The sequence below is a fragment of the Haemaphysalis longicornis genome, unplaced genomic scaffold (genome assembly GCF_048455015.1).
Source record: "Haemaphysalis longicornis isolate Haplotype H1 unplaced genomic scaffold, Haemaphysalis longicornis Haplotype H1 scaffold_11, whole genome shotgun sequence".
Taxonomy (NCBI): domain Eukaryota; kingdom Metazoa; phylum Arthropoda; class Arachnida; order Ixodida; family Ixodidae; genus Haemaphysalis; species Haemaphysalis longicornis.
In genome coordinates this window covers 128,335,056-128,354,497 of record NW_027526214.1, presented here as the reverse complement: position 1 = coordinate 128,354,497, position 19,442 = coordinate 128,335,056, and the positions used below count along the sequence as shown (strand labels likewise).

Here is a 19,442-nt window from a genome sequence, read left to right as displayed (position 1 = left end):
GATCCGAACCCACGACCTCCAGAATACGTGTTTGGTGCGATGACCACTACGCTACCGGCGGGGATTTTCCCTCCACTTTCTTCCAATTCCTTCCACTTTCTTCCCCTCCACCTCGGGTTCAACGCTAGTCGACCACTCTCGACACGTCGTAGACACTCGAGTCACGGCCCGGGGATTAAAAAGAAGGTCCCCTTCACCCCGAGTAGTCCGAGTGCCGGTGGCTACCAGCCCCAAGCGCTGGAAACAAAAATACCTTAACATAAATACCCCAGAAAGTGGAAAGGAAAATAGCCCCGCCGTAGTGGTCATGCGGAAAATGCAGAAAGTGCAGGCCACGGTGTGGTGCAGGCCAAATCGAAGAGAAGCAGACGATGTAGCACGGGAAGCGGCGCTGGCAGGCAGCCGTATTGGCCCTATCCAATCCAAACCAAGGCGCATCCACATCCGTACGTAATGACAATGAGAAGCACCATGGAGAGAAGCGCCATGGATCCTCCATGAGAAGCACTCTGGTACGCTGTCACAGTAATCCTGAGTATTCTTTTCTTCATGGTGGATAACATAGGAGCAGCATACAACCAAACCGGTTTGTCGGAATGTTCTTTAATTAGGTCAAACTCTGAACTCCAGCTGCGCTTCATCTCTCGAAGCCAGTGATTGTGTTGACCACCATAATGCTGCGAGCTGCTGACATTAGGAACCAAAGACGCCGGGAGTTGCGTCGCGCAAAAGCATACGCCAAGACTCAACTGAATAGAATTCAAGCGTCCCCTTTAGTGTACAGATCAGTCGTCACGCATGCAAGCAACAATGACCAAGGTTCACCGCAACCTGGGCCGTCTGCTGCCGACTGTCAATTGCCGGAACCCGTTTTGTGCGACCATTACAGTGAGTTTCCATGCACTGAGGATCTACCCGACACTGATGAGGAGTTACCATCTGAGGACGAAAGCTCTGATCAAAGCGACAGTGATGTTTCTGATGACAGCGATAGCTGCAGCTTCGCTGGCCAGATTTGCGATTGGGCAGGAAAGCACAACATTACACACGCCGCCCTCAACGATTTGCTTCCAATCCTTCAGAAGCAAGTGCCGGATCTGCCCAAAGACGCCAGAACGCTCCTCGCGACGCCGAGAGGATGCCCAATTCGGCAGCTGTCTCATGCCGAGTATGTGCATTTTGGACTGAAGCCTGGACTGGAGAAGTGCCTATCGTCAGGGCTGCGCATACCTGATACAGAAACTCTCCACCTGACGATAAATCTCGACGGCTTGCCTCTTTTTAACAACACGGCCTATCAGGTGTGGCCAATACTGGTAATGGTGTCGGAAACAAACGACCGTGGCCCATTCCCAGTCGGCATTTTCAGCTTTGCGAAGAAGCCCACTATCATTGATGAATGTGTTGAGGAGTTCATTCAGGAACTGTGTAATACCCAGAAGGAAGGCATTGAATGCCTTGGGAAGAAGTGGCATGTCGCCGTACGAGCCGTGGTGTGTGACTACCCCGCAAGAACTTTCTCAAAGAGCTCGAAAGGCCACCAGGCGTACTACGGGTGCGACAAGTGTACTCAGCTAGGTTTTCATTCAGGACGGATGACTTTCCCGGACACAAAAGCTGCTCTTAGAACTGATGCTTCATTTGCAGCTCAGTGTCAGGAAGAGCATCACACAGGAACATCTCCCTTTTGTCGGCTTGGAATCGGGATGGTGACACAGTTTCCCATTGATTATATGCATCTCGTCCTGCTTGGTGTTGTGAGAAAGTTCACAAAATACTGGGCTCACGGTCCGTTCTCAGTGCGGTGCTCAGCCGAACATTTGAAAGCCATAAATGCCAGAATTGCTCTGGTGCGCCAATGTACCCCCTGTGACTTTAGCAGGAAGCTTCGAGGTTTGAGCGACCGTGAAAGATGGAAAGCGACAGAAGCAAGGCAGTTCCTCCTTTACGTCTGCCCTGTAGTGCTGAAAGGAATTTTGAAGGAAGCACCCTACCAGCACTTCATGACGCTACATGTTGCTATCCGTATCCTGTGCTCAAAAGATTGCTCACCAGAGTTGGTGAATTACGCCGAAGAACTCTTGACGTACTTTGTTGCGCATGCAGGGGCAAATACTCTGTATGGGAATACTGTCTATGTGTATAACGTACACGGACTAATTCACTTGGCACAGGAGGTGCGAACCTTCGGACCACTGGATTCTTTTTCATGCTTTCCGTTTGAAAACTATCTGGGATGCCTCAAAAGGAAAGTCCGCTCAGGGTACAAGCCTTTGGCTCAGATCTATACACGGCTGAAGGAAAAAGTGGCCAGCTCGAAATGGGAACCAGAAGACGCTGATGGAGTCGTCAGTCGGGAACATAAAATGGCCCCATTCCATCAGCTTTTGTAAACGCCAGGCAGTTCAATGAGGTTGTTTGCCTTGGGCGAATCTTGAAAGTAAGTGAAGGGAACAACTGCATTCTTTTGAAAAACAACCAAGTAGGCGTCATAAGCAACATCTTGAGCTGCGACGGAGAAGTAAGCATTGTTGCGAGACTTTTCCGCACTGTGGGGGATCTCTACACGCACCCCTGCAGGTCCACCTTGCTCGATGTAATGATGGTGGACAACCTCTCTTCCCGTCATTACGTTTTCCGGCTTGAGGACGTCAAGGCCAAGTGTTTCTTGTACCCAAGCAATGGCGCGTATGCTTGTTTGCCCATCCTGCATTCATAAGACCAGTGAGCAACGCAAAAGACACTGCTACACATAACGTCTACTTCTTTTGGAAAATACCTGTGTCACTACAACGTGCCCACCAGCATTATGTTTGCCTTGCTATAAACTTGTACTGTTGGTGTGATGTGAGCCGAATGTTACACCAATACCGGCCCAGTTTTACAGTGCGGGTGTTAAAAAAGTTTTTGTATGTTTGACTTTTCAAGACTTTTGTGAGTAATTTCTTGTGACTGCTGTGCATGATGTCTGTGACCAAGTACAAGTTTGTTTTATTCGAAAGATTTGGTGTTTATAGTTCCCCCAGCACTTTTCTGGCAGCAAACGATGCTTTAGTCACTAAGAATTAATCAATGTATGTTAAAATTTTGATTCTCCCACCAAATCATGGGTTTCTTGAGGTCGTCTGCGATGATGTCACAAAAACAGGTCTTCAAGCATATCCGAATGTGGCACTAGGTTGTCAGAGGACTACAAAGCCTTGTTTACCGTCAATCCTCTTACATGGCACCACCATACTGTAACAGACATTTGCCTGGCTTTGTTTTGTTTTTTGCTGTATTTGCACCTGGCTTGTTTTTGTTACGGTAGAAAGTACTCAATATGTGAAACATGGGGTATACTCGACAAATATGGTCACGTAAAACGATGTTGGTTACGCCAATCAGCCTGTATCATGTCAGACAACCTGAAAGCGCCATACTGTTGTGCAGCTATAAAAAACCTATTGTGAGCAGTACCAACAACAGCGCGCTCTGGTACTTAAATGTTTACGTGTATTTTCGTAACTTCCATTTTTACCCCACCATTCTTCTATTAAATGGATATATGTATTATATTTAGGGGAAAATAGCCTGTGCTGCAAGATTATAAGCCCTGCATAACTTGCGTTCACTTTTGCCGGCCTCAGCCAATTGCACAGCTGGGCACATTTGACATCATAGGTACTGTTGTGGGAAATGAGCTGATGGGTTGCATGGCCATTCCCTTTTTTCCTAATTATTAAGCATATTTGGGCGAAGTTTACGTTCAAAGTGGTGTCAGTATGATTCTAACGAGGCAATCTTTCGAGTGAACCGGTTGTGTCTTGTCTGCATGGCCCCTTTAAGGCACCCACCCCGGTGCTATTCAACTGGTGATGGTGCCACCAAGTCCCAACTCCTTGTTTAAATACACTGATCATATGTGCCTGGCTGTTTTTTCAGTTTTTAAAAGCCACAAGGAAACTGCGAGAACTATTTTTTGAATGTGTTTGTGCTAAAATATGTTTGTGTTTAGATGGAGCATAGGTAATGACATTCAGTTTGTATGGCAGGGGATAGTAGCTGTGGCCATCAGCATGTGTTCCCACTGCTGCCATATGACAGCAACATGAGCAAAACACATCGGCCCATCTCAGCCTGAAGCAAAAAAGGCAGCATAGTAGCCAAGTATGGACTATTTTTGGAGAAAAGGGTCCTTGTGATGAAAATCTGGGGAAAATAGAATGGTATCGCATCAAGCCACACACTTCCCTACCATAGCTTACGTTGTGCGACCTGCTTTTCATTTGAACACATAAATAGGAATACTTACCTAGTTGGTCATTAATGTAGCTGCCAAATTGGCTCCCAGATCAGCTTAGCTGCAGTAGCCGTGTTTTTGTGTAGTTGCTGAGCTCTTGCAAGACTTCTGCAAAAACTTTTTTTGATCCAGAATCTCGGGGCCACTACACTGCATAGCTACTCCATGTAGTATCCGTGCAATATGCACACGATGAGATGGCAAAAAAACCTGGGCTAGGGTATATGCATGCGGTCAAAACAGTACCAAACTGGTCTGGTTTGTTAAGTGCGTTCTTGAAAATATTGATTGTGGAGCTTACATTAAGCGTTACATGTAAACATCGCTGCGTCACTTGAAATGAACATTGAACTGTGAACGAAATGAACTGTGCCAGAGAATGATAGCCATAGTTGTCATTATCAGTAGCCAACTGCTTAACCTTCTTTTAGTGCTGCATAGTGGGTTTATTTTTGTGTTCACTCTGTATGCTTATGTGCTTGCTACCAGTTTTTGCCGTGACATTGGGGCTCATTTTGCATGACTGGGCAAAATAATTGGTGCATATAGTGAAAAAACCTGTTTACAAATAAAAGAACCAAAAAAAACTTCTGTTGTGTGTGCAACTAGTGTTTACATTGCTCACTCGTTTATAATCCATGCACAACACACAGAGGAAGCAATTTTTGGACAGCTTAGTCTGTAATGCTTAAATTGGTGTGCAACAATTCATTGAACATCGTTTGGTCGAATGCCAATTAACCAAAAGCTTGCCCATTTCACTTCAGCTGATTCATCAAATGCTGTTTCGTTGGAGTAATGTCGCCCATTTCATCAAATGGTGTTTGGAAGCTCTGAGAGCGATTAGTATCGCTGGAGAAAAAGAGATACATGAAGTGTGAAAGGCTTTCTACTTGTAGGGCTGTGTAGACAAACTACCATTTTTAACACAAGCCTTCGTCACTGCCCATTTTTGTGACACAACAGAAGAAATGCATATTGGGTCATGCTGCCTTTTGTGTTAGCTTTTCAGAAGATTTGTTTAGATTACTATTATTTTTCGGTTTTCAGAGACATGATTTCTACGAAGCGTTTAACAATGCGAATAGCGTGAAGGCATACATTCCAGGTGTGCACTGAAAATTCCTCATCTGACTAGCAAAAATCAAAAAGACGTTTATTTTTCGAGAAAGAAATTAGCTGTATATGTGCCTGCATTGTACAATGGCGTAAGAGTGCACAAGAGCCCAGTCGCTCTTTGGTTAGTTGCCAATTGCTTTCAAAACGGGGCCTCTGCTTGGGCCGCTGCTAGCTTTCCAGCTTCCAGCCTGCCGTCTCTAGCTTTTCACTTCTGCTGCAGGCGGCTGTTTTTACTATAGCCGACTGTTTTGTCGGACTAAAAGCTCAGACTTGCAGGATATTTAGGAATTTCCCAACAAAACCACTAGTTGTACTATAGGAGTAATGGCTCGCGGGTTTTTCAGATTGCTCGTTTATTCAGTCTATTTTTTGTTCCCGTCCAGGTCCGAAAAATCGGTCCGCTACTGTACAAGTCCGGAACTTGTGGTACCGACAACTGTTGAAAGTTGCCTGCTGAAGTTTATTTTGGGCCTATTTATTTATTTGTGACTGTTGAGATTTATTTTCTTGTTGCAGCCCTTGTTCCATTAAAGGCTGACTGGGCCAGAAGGTAGGTGGAGATTGAGGTGGTGTGTGGATCAGCAGTCCACCAGGCAGATGGCGTGGCTTTCTCACTATGTAATTCTTCTCTAACAAGCATACATGCTCTGAGGCAGGTAATGGGAACTCTTCATTGAGTTTGTCAAACTTCTGCAAGCCAAATAGTTTTTAAAAAATGTATGAAGTAACTGGTCAGTTTGCATTGTGTTGAGGTGGAGGTTGGGGGGCCAGGAAGGTTCCAGTGCAGAGTTTTCGATGAAGTATTTGCAGTCTGATCAGCTGAAAGCAATTTTGAGACAATTGCACGCTCGAATAAAAAATGTAATCTTAAAAACAGTCATCCTGAGAATAGGGGCTCCTGGGGAAACAAAAAACTCGTTTATTTCTGACCATGCTCCCCCTAAGGCTTCGGCACTCGGTTCAACTGAAATTCAATGAAACGTCCTCGATGAAACAACCATGGGACCAGACGGCTTTGGATGAACCGGTATTCAATGAAACGGCTTCTTTGAAGTGACATTTCACAAAATGGCGTTCGATAAATGGTCTGCGATCTGCTTAAATTACGTTCGTTCGTAGAATAAAAAAATGACAAATTCCCTTCAGTGGGCTGGAATGTTGCCACAAGTAATTGCCACAACCTTCCAAAAAAGCATTGGAGAGGTGTTTTTTCAAGCGAGGAAAATTGTTTAATGTTGAGTGATGCGTGATGACACACTGTCGTAGATTCAGCTAATCACCTATTTTATTTAATGATAATTTTTCTTGTTTCATTCAAATTAAAAAAAAAAGGTTGTCATGGGGAATAAATGCACCCTGGGTGGACATGGGAAAATATCAAAGAAACGCCATCTAATGGCACTCCAGCTTCTCCAGGACTTTCAGGCATATTGCCAGCTGATTGCACAAGAAAATTCGGCCGTAGCTGTTTGTTGCCAAAGGGACCTGGAGACACCTGCAGTTGCTTCCATTAGCACAGGATGAAGTATTCCAGGTTTTACACAAATGATCTTGAACTGTGCGCACACATATTCCTCCTCTCCGTGTGGATAGTGTATCGAGGACTATGCGCGTCATCTGAAATGCTACAGATTGTAGCAAGGAGGAAGATGGCGATCCCGCTCATTAAAAAAGTGGTTCGTAGTGTCTCGTATTTGGTGGTTCTAGTGGATGCTACACATGAGAACAGAATGGCACATTTCTCACGCTCTCAAGGAGCCGGGTATGAAAACTCCAACATTGGATATCGTACACCCATCACGTGTTACCCACTGTCCTGTTGAAAATTGATTTTTTAAGGCAGTGTCTAGCATTCTGTTCAGACAAAACAATAATGAAAGCTAAAGATTCCGTCTAAACAAAACTGATGTAAGAAATATAGTTCTGTCCAGACGGAATGAAAACCGGCTGATCAGACGTCAAAGTTTTCATCGTTGGATTTGGTGTAGAGGTTACGCCCCCGCTACCCAGCCTTATTTTGGCGGGTTCGAATCTGCTACAGCTCTTTTTTTTTTTTTTGATGTGGCTAGTATTTTGTAACAGCTGTTACTTCATGCCTGCTTTACAACTAACGCAGAGAGACCAGTCGGTCTTGATTTTTTACTCAACCGACTTAAACGCTGCCGCTACTTATTGCCAAGGGGGCTCTTCGATTTACAGTCTCGGGCTCACCGCGGACTCCCCGAGAAGCAGTCAGGCATTCGATTTTCCCATGTATCCCTATGGATTCGGGGAATCCTCGGACTACCCGCGGGCTATCCGCGGTGAGTCCGAGAATGTAAATCGAAGAGCCCCAAGGTTGACATATATCCATCGCTAGAGACACGTTCGATAATCTGTAATTATTAATAGTGAGTAGTAATTAACAGTGACTCTGGCTAGTCAGTGAGCAAAAGCGGTTTGGCCGGTTAGGTAAGCATGCATCAAGGCAGACTGCTCACACTCCGTTTTGTGAAGCGGACATAGGGCAGCAGCTTGGAGTTCTGTCCGGACAAAGCTATAGCATTAGTCATCTGTGATTAGTAATAGGATTGGTAATTCACTGATCCTGGCTAGTCAGTGAGCGGAAGCGGTTTGGCCGTTTGGATAAAAATCAAGAAATTTGGCTGCTCCCGCCACAGCGAGTTGCGTTTCCTCTGGACAGAACTTCAGTGACAGCAGTTCCGCCTAGCTGGAACATTAGCATTCTCGTTTCGTCGACGGAACGCTAGACACAACCTTTGTTTAATGAGATGAGGTTGAGGTACAGTATGTCGTTAAAAGACACTTTTCTTAGGTTGTTCCTCGTAATTAAAGCTGTCATTTAACAAGAGCCGGAACGATCGATCCAAAACATCATTCCTGTCCCAGCGCACTTAAGCGCGGTGCGAATGCGGGGCCTAACCACATGCAGCGTATTTTCCGTGTTTTCACGCGTCGACGTCGACGGCGGCAAAAATGTATGGCGACGCGAGCTGACGCACGAGCAGCGCCGATGTCTACGCTCGCAGGATATCGACGTTGACGCTGCGCGAGCATGCATCGAAACGCGGGCGGCAGCGGCCGGTTTTCCTGTCCTTCTCGTTGTTGGTGGTCATTCCTTTCAGCAGAAAAAAAAAATCAATTTCATTTTAACTTGCGGTAATCGGTTGCCTTGAGACAAATTGCAAGCTCTATTTCTGTTCGAAAGCGATAATTCGTTTGTGGCTTGTTCGGATTTCATTCGGGAGATCAGGGATTTGCGGCAGCTTTTTGTGACTTGATTAGGAGCTCTGGCTACATCTCTTGTAGTGATAGCATGAAAAGGCTTGTCTGCGAGATAGGTGCGTGACGAGCAAGCGTTATCAACGCCAGAATGCAGCGCATTCCATTCCATTCGTGGCTACCGTGGCTTGCGCAGGGGTGAACGGGGATGTGCGATAGCTTTTCTTGACTCAAATAAGGGAGCTGTGGTTACGTCGCTTGTAGTACTAGCATTATTGTCCTCCGCTCCAAGATCGGTGCGCAGGAAACAAGCGTTACCACTACTAAAATCTGTCAAATACAAGCAAAAGAAAACATACCCGGCACTATTCGTGGGCGGCCTCAGCTGGTACACCCAACCATCGCCTCCTTTAAAGGAGGCGATGACCCACGTAACTTCGTCTTCTCATGTGGTTGAGAGGTTGAGAGTCGGACTTCGAATGTGAAAGTCCGCGGTTCGATTCCCAGCAAGAACATTTTTTTTTTATTTTTTCGGCGAGGGTTTGATCAGTTTTTTTTTTACAGGGTACAGACAGGGTTCCATAGTCCCTTGCCTTTCAACGTACAAATGGCGTTCGACGGTAACCTCAGTATCAAGGCAGCGCTGAAATTTGTTTTGCTTACAATTTGATATTCATGAACGTGCAGTCGGTACACAACATGAAGGTTAAATCAAGTAGCAAGTAAAGCAGTTGTACGAGGTGCGTCTTCGTTTATCATCCTGTCTTATTTTGTTCTGATTTGACCGTGATTTCTCGAGATACATTTCGCAGCATTTCAATATTTGGCCGCCCACATCACTTAGCAATAAATAATGACGCCAAGTGATGTTTTTTTTTTTTTGTTGCTAAAGCTAAAGTCTCGATAATTGCAGTTCAAGAATCGACTGCTCATAAACGACTTCAACAGGATGGCATACGTGTCGAACAACGCCCGCCGACGCAGCGACTGGAGCGCGACTTCGCTGACTTCGCCGGCCTCATGCGGTTACTCGCCCCCTCCTGCCGGCCCGCGCGTTGACGCCGTACGACGCCGGCGTTGCGCGGCGCGTGATTTCGCGTCCATGTGGTTAGGGTAGCACTGCTGGGCCACTTCTCCACTTGAGAATTGTGCGGTGGATGACCACGTCTATTATATACTATATCGAAGCAGGAACTCGCGACGTGACGCCAGTTCACCCACAGCACCCCAAAAAAATATTTCATATCACATAGCAAATTTACACATTAACACAGCGCATCGGTCAACGGACGTTTGATCTGCATTGGTGTCAGCCGTACGAAAGGCTTGATATGGAATGTTCGAACGTGAAGATTGACTTGGAAATAATGTGCTCACTCTTCTGCTTTATGCTTTCTACTTCTAAGGCGAAAGCTTTATTAGTGGGACCGATGACGTGGGACCGATGAATGAAGATTAAATGACTTGTCTACATGCTCATTGTCTGGTTTTGGTTTTATTCATTGGTATCACGCCCAAAGTCACCAGAGTGGCGTGGTGCTTCCGAACACAACATGGTTGCTAGTTAGATTCATTGCAACAGCGGCCGTTTTTGTTCGTTTTTGCGACAAGAAGCATGCCCTTACGTCGCCTTTGCGGCGCTCGCTTAATATCCTGGTATGATGTAAATGTAGCATTTAGGTTTGCTTTGTTGTTTAGTTGATCTTCAGCGCGCAAAACAATGTTGAAAGTTTAAGTTAGCATACCACAAACCCTAAAATTTCAGTTAAAACCAATCTGATGTCTGTAGCCGGGCCTGCTTTTTTGTAAGAGCTTATTAACTAAAGGAGAGATCTTTTTGCTTTCGTTAGCTGACTCACAGAAAAGGAGGTTCGTGGCAGAGGTCAGTGCCACCGCCAGGCGCTCGTGAAGTAGACTGCATGCCATCGATCGAGTCCACGCGGACAATAAACGGCTTGTTCCCCCGCACCATTGTATTCCCCGCCTACCGCCACCCCTCCGCGTCGACCATGCGTGGAATTCTTTGTCCGGAGATCTTTTCTACATGGTTGGCCACAGAGAAAACGAGTAATCCGCGGCCAGATGCTTGTGGTTAGTCTTAGGACCTTTGGTGGCCAAACAGAAAAGGTGAAATTCGTGGCCAGGCGCTTGCCGCTCGTGTTCCGACTTCCGATGGCCAAAAGAGAAACAATTACTCCGTGACCAGACGCTTTTTGTTCGTCATCAGATGTTTGTAGGCCAAAGAGACAACGTGCACTCCGTGGGCAGACGCTTGCCGTTCGTCTGCGGACCTTGGATGGCCAAACAGACAACGAGGTGTCCGTGACCAGACGTTTGCCGTTCGTCTTCCGACCTAAGCTGGCCAAAAAGGAAACGACAAATCAGTGCCCGGAAGCTCGCCATTCATCATCGGACGTATGGTGACCAAAGAAAGAACAGGTTCTCCGTGGCCAGGCGCTTGCCTTTGGTGTTACGACCTCAGCTGGCCAAACAGACGACAGGTAGTCCGTGACCAAATACATGCCAAAGAACATAAGTTCTCTGGCAGCCCAAACTTTGCCAATGGCCAAACAGGCCAAGCATCGGCCAAAAATAAGCCGAAGGCTGGCCACGTTTTCTGTGCTACCTGGGTTATGCGCTGTTGAATAACGTTGAGCAGAAGTGGATGATGCGTCACCTTATAGAAGAAAAACCGAGATACAAGCTGGTGTACAAACAAATGTATCAGCCCAGCACCCCCAGACACTAATGGAAGAAACAAATTGTCCCTACGCATAGGTTCCCATTGGGACCCCCACTCAAATGTTGCAAAAATTCTATGTAGAGCTTGCACTTTAGAACGCGCACAGTGGAGTACTTGCAGCACATAAACAAGCTTTGCGACAAGGAAGACATTACAAACGTGCGCACGCGCAAACACAGAAAGTTCTCGCCCCATCCATGCCTGAGAGGCTCGCTTGACTTTTTGGAGTGCCAATGACCAATGAGGCCCGGTGTTTCGTATTTGGTGCAAGGGTACGCCTAGGTATTGAAGTGCGTCCTTATCCCAAGTAATGCCACCAAATAAGGACGGTTTCGCACCCCATTCACCAAACCAAAATCCCTTTGTTTTTTCCATATTCACAGCGGCTCCAGACGCGCCACAAAACTTCCTGGTGAGATTAAGGGCTTCTTGAACGCTTTTTTTATCAGCACAAAAATAGGCAATGTCATCCGCGTAAGCAAGGACATTAACCTCACAGGATAGCGATGAAAAGCCCCGTACTCTTTCACTCTGCTGAATACTAAGGCACAGAGGTTCGAGGAATAAGGCAAACAACAAGGGTGAAAGGGGGCAGCCCTGTCTAACAGACGACTTAATCGAAACTGGCTTAGACAGAACGCGGTTGACGACCAGTTGTGTGGTGCACTGTTTGTAACAAAGCTGAATGCCTTTTAACAACACATCCCCTAAATTTACCGCTGCCAATAGTGCGAATAGAAAATCATGAGAAACGCGATCAAATGCCTTTGAAAGGTCAATTTGGATAAGGGCCACCTGCTCTGCCGAATCAGACACACACTCCAATATTGAACGGGCAACATGTATGTTTGTTTGAATGCTCCTACCTCTAATACCGCAAGTTTGATGAGGTCCTACTAAACTAGTGATGACAAGTTGAAGGCGCCTAGATAAAATTTTTGCGAAAATTTTATAATCTACATTGCAGAGAGATATTGGCCGATAGCCGTCAACCGATTTCAGCTTTTGTTCATCTTGCGTTTTCGGAATTAAAACTGTGTGTCCTAAATAAAAGGTTGGCGGCAAAACATCATGGTCGTATGCTGCTGTGAATATTTCTAACAGAACGGGAGCAAGGATATCAGAGAACTTTTGATAAAACTCTCCGCTCAAACCATCGGGCCCCGGGGTCTTGTTTGTCTTGAGGTCAGATATGGCAGCCTTAACTTCTTCGAGTGTAATAAGCCCAGAAACCAGAGCGCACTCATCGTCTGTCAGCTTTGGGAGTAAATCAATGAGGGAACTAAATTCTTGCCCCCGAGCTAATAGACTTGACCCAGCAAATAGCGTGCTGTAGTGGTCGTAGAAAGCACTAGCAATTTCAGCTGCTTCAGTGTACTTAATACCGTTATGTTGAATTTCGATTACCTCCTTTGCAAGTGCTGACTCCCGCTCATCATTTAGTGAACGACGAGTGGGGTAACTATCAAAGAATTTTTCAGTTCTCGACCGAATTAGAGCGCCATGGTATTTTTCGGTAACATATTGCTGAAGTTGTGCCTTAACAATGCCAATTTCCCCTACACCCGATCCCGGACTGACCGCTTCGAGTTCATGAAGCCCTACCAATGTACGAGTTAGTTCCCGTACATAAAAACGTTTTAAAAACGAAAGGCGTGCGGACTCTTCTATTGCGCAATCCCTTACCTCCTGTTTGAATAAATCCCATTTCTGATATAAAGAAAGACTGTGTGTTTCAAGAATACTAGTCAAGCAATCGGATATACGTTTACAAAATATTCCATCGGCCAATAAAGAGGTATTAAGCTTCCACAGATCCCATTGAGGCAGCACGCTACGCGGTCTTGCTCGTCCTAAGCAAACAGATACCATGCAGTGGTCTGTGAAGAAGATCGGGCGTACAATATAGTCAGAAATGCTAGGCATCTCTTCTGCTGAAATGTATATGCGGTCAAGACGGGCACTCGAATTGCTCTGAAAGTGAGTAAAGTGCATGGTACTCCCTTTTACCTGACCAACATCAACAAGACCATTATCATGCACGAAATCAGACAGGGTGGCTGCACTTTGGTCGTATTGTGAACGTGGTCTAGATCGGTCTTGCTCACAGCAGACACAATTAAAATCCCCCATGAGGAGGATTTTCCGTTGCGTGCGCAGAAAATTCCCTAGTGACATAAAAAAGGAGTTACGTTCCCGACAATTCACTGGAGCATAAATGCATATGATACGCCATTCAACTCCTATCATAACAAGGTCACAGCAAATAAAACGCCCAGCATCATCTATACTACAGGAGAGACTGGAAAACTCAACTTTCTTGCTAATAACCAAAAAACATCCACCAGACAAGCCTGCAGAGGGACTAACACATACGCTGTAATGTTCTAAAAAGGGTTCTAATGCAGCCGCCGTGTCCTCATCACTGCAGAGCTTTGTCTCCTGAATGGCCGCAATGTCCACGCCCATCCGTTTAAGGAGGCGTAAAAGCTGGTATTGTCTTCTCCTGTTTCTTAGACCTCTCACGTTAAGTGTGGCAGCGTGAAATGCTGTGACACTTGCCATTTTGTTGGAGCTTCTCAAGCAACCTTTTCACCTCCAGATGTGCCACCCTTGCGGGTGGTCTTGGATGACAGTGATTTTTCTGACTTTTTGGAGCCAGCCCGCGTCACAAGACCACTAGTCACCACAGCCATGTCGGAAGAATCTTGAGCATTGGACGCTTGCTTTTTGCCAGCGCTCGATGACTTGTCTTCGCCGTCGGCAGGAGCTGGCCTCTTCACCGATCCGCTGTTACCACCCGGAACATCCTCTGGTAGAGCCACAGCATCCGCCCAGGATGCGGACGGCAAGGTAACGGAACTGCCATCTCCACCTTCTCCGCACGAGGCATCACTGCTGTCATCATCGCTGGCAGGTAAAGGTACCGCAGCATGAACCTCCCCTGAAGCGTCATTCGAAGCTGTCGAATGCGTGTCCATTTCCTCTTCCCGGTCCTGCTTACTAGACTGGGAATCATCCTGCCGCTCGCGATCAGGTGGCACAGGGTAGGGCTCCAGTTCCCTGCGATCCACCGCCGAAGAATCTTGAGGCCCAGCCTCCGGATTTTCCGATAGCACCGACTGGCCAACTTCACATGATGCGTCAATGACCTCCGTCACATCCATGACATGAGCGGAGACGTCATCTTCAGTAGTTGATTCCTGGCCATGACGAAGCTTGTCTGCGTATGTCATGACGCACCTTTCTGCGGTATGACCATATCGGCGACACTCGTTGCACCGGGGTGTTCGGCACTGCCGTCGCGCGTGCCCAATCCTGCTGCACCGCAAACAAAGAGGTGGCCTTCCAGGAATTAGTACAAGACACTGGCTCCCATAAATGTCCATCATATGCGGCACATCAGAGACCGATACTCCATCCTTTAGTGTAAGGGACACCTCACGAGCTCCAGTCTCCATATGGTCCATTCCCGGACACCGCCACATTTCTCTGGTAATGGATTGGGTGGTTCCAAATGGTTCGAACGCTTCTGTTACTCTACGGTTTTCCATGTGACGCGGCACCCAAAGTAGCTTCATCTTAACATTCTTTGTATCCGGGTAAAACACCATACACTGGAATCCTTTGACGATGAACTTCTCCAGCTGGACTAGCTTCTGCTTGACGGCGCTCGAGACGCAAGTAACCATCCGCACGTGGCTCATTTGGTATTGCCGTCGCGGAGGTTGATCACGCGAGCCAGAGCATCCCTAAAATCGGGAGCACGGTATGGCCGGCCTTTCAAGTCCGCATGCAGGAAGACAGTGTTCAAGACAACATTACCGGTTGGCAGACGGGGAAGGATGATCTTGTACGTATCCATGTTAGTTCCGGACGAAGTAGTACCTCGGCCAGTGGCCGATGCGCTGTTTCCAGCTGAGAGCATAGAGAAACACAGCCGCTCGGAACGGCGTCGCTGGTTTCAGAGTTAGGAACGCTCCTTATATCTTTAACGCATTCAAACTACGTCGTCAGCGGCGTTGCGTTGGCGACTCAGCGGCGTTATAGCGGCTTGATAACTGCGTGGTGTACACGTGATACTACAAACCCGATGGAAGAGATGGAAGAGAAGGCGGCGAGGCGGTGGGCTGCGGGTGCCGAGCGCAAGCGCCGCAAGCGGGACGACAACCGTGCATTCGCACTTTCACATTCTCCCCCTCGGGGAAATGCGGGGGACTTTTTCTTTGCCCTGCCCTTCACAACCAAACGTGTCATCAATGCGAAGGAAGTCAGTTCCCTGGTCAGTTTTTGAGGACAGTACAGTGGACAAGTTCCGTTTTTTACAGATGCGAATAACAACAAATATGTCGGGGAAAACTGTTAAGGTACGCACTTGCGCCCTTGGCAAGAAGCTGCAGCCCTCGACCTTCTCTTGGTAGCAGAAACAGTAATAAAGCAGATGACACGTGCAGAAAGGCAGGCCGGTACCTCACACTGTCCCATTCGCCCATTGATCATCTTTTCTCCTTGTTCTGCAGTTTTGTCTCTTTCAGATCTGCTTTCTTTCGAAGGTGCACTTGTACTGACTGCCCAACTCGCTACATTACTTTTACTGCTACTCGTTGTAGAGGGGAGTAGGTACTGCTGTGGACGAATTAAAGAGCGTCTACGCTAAAAAGTCCCATCTCACTCTACGTGCGTCAAATTTCCCTTTCATTTTTAACAACATAATCTGTTATAAGATTCCGCAATGTAACACACGGAACGATGGCCGGGCGTCGGGCGGTACGTTGACATACTGATTGTAATGCAGACATCCGGTATAGCTATGCAAAAGGACTTGCAGTGGTCATAGCAGTAATGCAGTGACTGAGCGTTAACTAAACCTTACTTTTAACAAAAGTGTGGCTAACACATTCGATAAGGTGACAGCTAAGAAATTATACAGGGTGACCAATTAATCTAATTCATTGGTAATATTTATGTGCCTGTTGTAGGATTTTTCTGTTTTGTTACAAATATAAAAATGTGCGCCATTGTTATTAAAGGGACACTGAAGGATTGAGGGATTACGTGCGCAAATTGTAGTCCGGAGTCCCTAGGCCCTGTTTCGGCCACTCTGAGCGCGTTTACGCGAATTCATTTAGTAGAAAAATCAATTCGAAAATGCTGTCCCCCTCTCTGCAACTTCGCGCATTTTCGGTGGTGTTTTTGTGTGATGTTAGCAGGAGATGAGCTGGCAATTGGTTGCCCTGCTCGCCGGCCTCCGGACAGAGTCAGTCGGCGCAGCGTTTCGTCCGCCGGCCGCTGACGGGTCGTCGCAATTCGTTCACTCAGTTGAAACGAAGCCAGGACACGTTTGTGAATAGTAGAATGTGTCTTTCTGTACTTTGTTAGTTTGTACACGGTATCTAGCTCCAAGTCAATGTCGCTTCACACAAGCGCTGCACAAGCGCACACACGAACCTTCGCCGACTGTTACGCCAGTAGGAAAATATAAGGCATCTTGAAGGCGGGAGAAGAGTTAGCGAAGTCAATATAGGTACTAAGGAAATCAAATCAACTGATACTTTTACCGTACAGCGTAAAACTAGGGTGCGGGAAGCACTTTTTTGCGCTGGGTGAACAAGCGAAGCGGTTACCAGCACGACTACGCATCTGCGAACGCTTTTCCGTCTAAGAAATGCAATTGCTAGACGTGAGATATTGTGGAAACTTGGGGGATGCTTACTGCGCGAGCGCTATACAGCAAATAGTCGCCTAAGCTGCTTGAAATGCAAAAAATCAATAAAAGTGTAAACTGATCATACATTATATACCTTGTATTTCCAAGGTCAGCAGCGCTCGCCCGTGGCGGAGTGGTGTAGAGCGTTTGGTTTGCTAATACAAGTGTTTTGCAAGACACAAGTTCGAATCCCCCGGGGTACATCGTTTTTTTTTATGAGTTGACTTTTTCGTTTTCGGCCGATGTGTTCTTTTCTGAGTTCACCTTTTTTTGGGCCGTAACGTTGACTGCTCTACTGCTCCACAGAACGCGCGAAGGCTGACACTGGTGCGCTAGCGAGTTCTCGTCGGCGTGCTGTTGCCATAAGTACCGACTGCTTGCGGGCAGTGGGCACCGGCCAGAATCAACAGACCCTTGGCCTGGTGCGAACACGCTTTTTACGATACAGGCATGGGTAAGGCAAGCTCCAAATATGGGAGGAAAGCGCATGGCATTTGAGCGTCTGCGCGAACGCGGAGGGCGTTCATCCACTGCTTAGGCCTCGGCTAGTGATTGCTACGATTCCAAGCCGTCCTGGGAGGCTTATGCATTTTACAGCCGCATTTTACAGAAGCGCGGTACGACGATTACTTAGATATCGAGAATGCCTATCCAACGATGCCGTTCGATGTCAAGAATGTTGTTTTACAGAAGCGAAACCAAAACTTGTTTGAATGCTAACCTTGGGCATCGTTCAATCACGATGCGTCTCCTCCCGTCGTCACAGCCTTTAGTTGGTGCGGCCGCCGCAAACCGCGCACGGTAGTTTTTTGTTTTTTTTTGCGCTTTGTAAAATAATTACCGACTTGTCAACCGGATAAACGATGAAAAGTGTGCTAATGTGAGGCAGTCTACGCAGTGCAAGCAAAAACGGGAGCTTGGCAAATTCACTTCAGTGTCCCTTTAAGTGCTGGCATTTGAACGCGCCAGTACGCAGGCCTAAATTTAGTGCTTCAAGGTTAGCGTGATGGGCGATTCCATAGCGACGATTGCGATTTCAACAAAAAAGGAAAGGGCCTATAATATATCCCACCGTCATATCTCTTGGCGGTGGCTTAATGAGTAGTCGCTAAGAAAACATAAAGTCTGGGCGAGAAAGTAGGTGGTAAATCACGGCCACTTCACCTGTTTTTCTAACATCTCGTAATTGTTTGAAGTTTGCTATGCAATTGCGCCCCTGGCCTTGGGGAACAGCAGCATTTTGAATTTTTGTTTGTATTTTTATTTGACTGTCGTTTTAAACTACTAAATGACTTTTTTTTTCTAATTTCAGCGATTATTAACTCATCGAACCGGTTCGCCAACCGGTTCAAGCTCCCGAACCGGAGTATGTAGAGCGACCACGCTCCCCATGTCGGGAGCGACCATGGATGCAAACTGCGACCATGTGTTCGCAGTCTGCATCCTAGAGAAATATCGCGCCAGTAACTTTCGAATGCTTGGCGCGCTTTGCGAATGGACGGAGGGGGGTTCGACCGTGAGGCCGCCCCGAAAGAGGAGAGTGGAGGCCACGAGCGCCCATTGTGTTCGGCCGCGTCCTCCAACCCGAATCGCCCAAGGTGATTACTGCGTGAGCAAAGCGAGCCTTTCTGCCAGACTCAGGCGGTGGTACGTCTGAAACTATCTTTCGTCGCTCCTCCAGCACCAAAAACTCGTTTAAACAGCAGAATACAGGATCAAAATCAATTCGGAGGGAACAAGGTCACAGGAACAGGACTATCTTCAAGCTTGAATTTAAAACCGTCTCTAGAAGCTCAGTTCTGACTAGGCGTAAGGCGGCGACAGCACCACGAATATATATAGATCACTGAAAAAAAGAAACAAAGTACAGATGGCCTGACCAGAAACAAAATGTACGTTGTCGGCTGAAATCCCGTGACATGCCGAGGTGCAAAGCGGGAGAGACAGATGAAGGCGAACCAACTGGCAGTACGTGGATTAACTTCGTAACTCACTTTTTCCTCTTCAAATCTAATAAGCAAGTCGTTGGGGACAGTAGGAAAAGGCCTGGTAACCCTCTAGAAATGAACACCCTGCCGATATAGACCTAGTAATTAGGAAATCAGAGGTCGTTTTTAGTAGCTGTCCAGTTGGATTTTCGACATTGGACGCACAAGCGCTGATTTTATTGATTTGGAGGTTTAACGCGTCGAAGCAAGGCCTGGGCTATGAGGCGCGCCGTAGTTGAGGACTCCGGTTTGATTTGGACCACCGAGGGATCTTTGACGCGCGCCGAAGTCTCGATACATGGAGGTTTTTCCTTTTTGCTTTCATCTGAAAAGCGCCCACCAAGGCCGGGATGAAACCCGCTACCTGGACTCAGCAGCAAA

The 19,442-nt window shown here is 47.0% G+C and overlaps 1 protein-coding gene across 1 annotated transcript; it reads left to right on the top strand.

Moving 5' to 3' along the window:
• Nucleotides 1-145: 145 nt before the first annotated feature.
• LOC144160923 (uncharacterized) lies at nt 146-2,511 on the top strand. Its single transcript, XM_077692011.1, has one exon. The coding sequence runs from the start codon at nt 675-677 to the stop codon at nt 2,391-2,393; it is 1,719 nt and encodes a 572-aa protein (XP_077548137.1). The 5' UTR covers nt 146-674; the 3' UTR covers nt 2,394-2,511.
• The last annotated feature ends 16,931 nt before the right edge of the window (nt 2,512-19,442 follow it).

Excerpts from the sequence above, each read along its gene's own strand:
- LOC144160923 (XM_077692011.1), top strand. The coding sequence starts at position 675 with ATGCTGCGAGCTGCTGACATTAGGAACCAAAGACGCCGGGAGTTGCGT.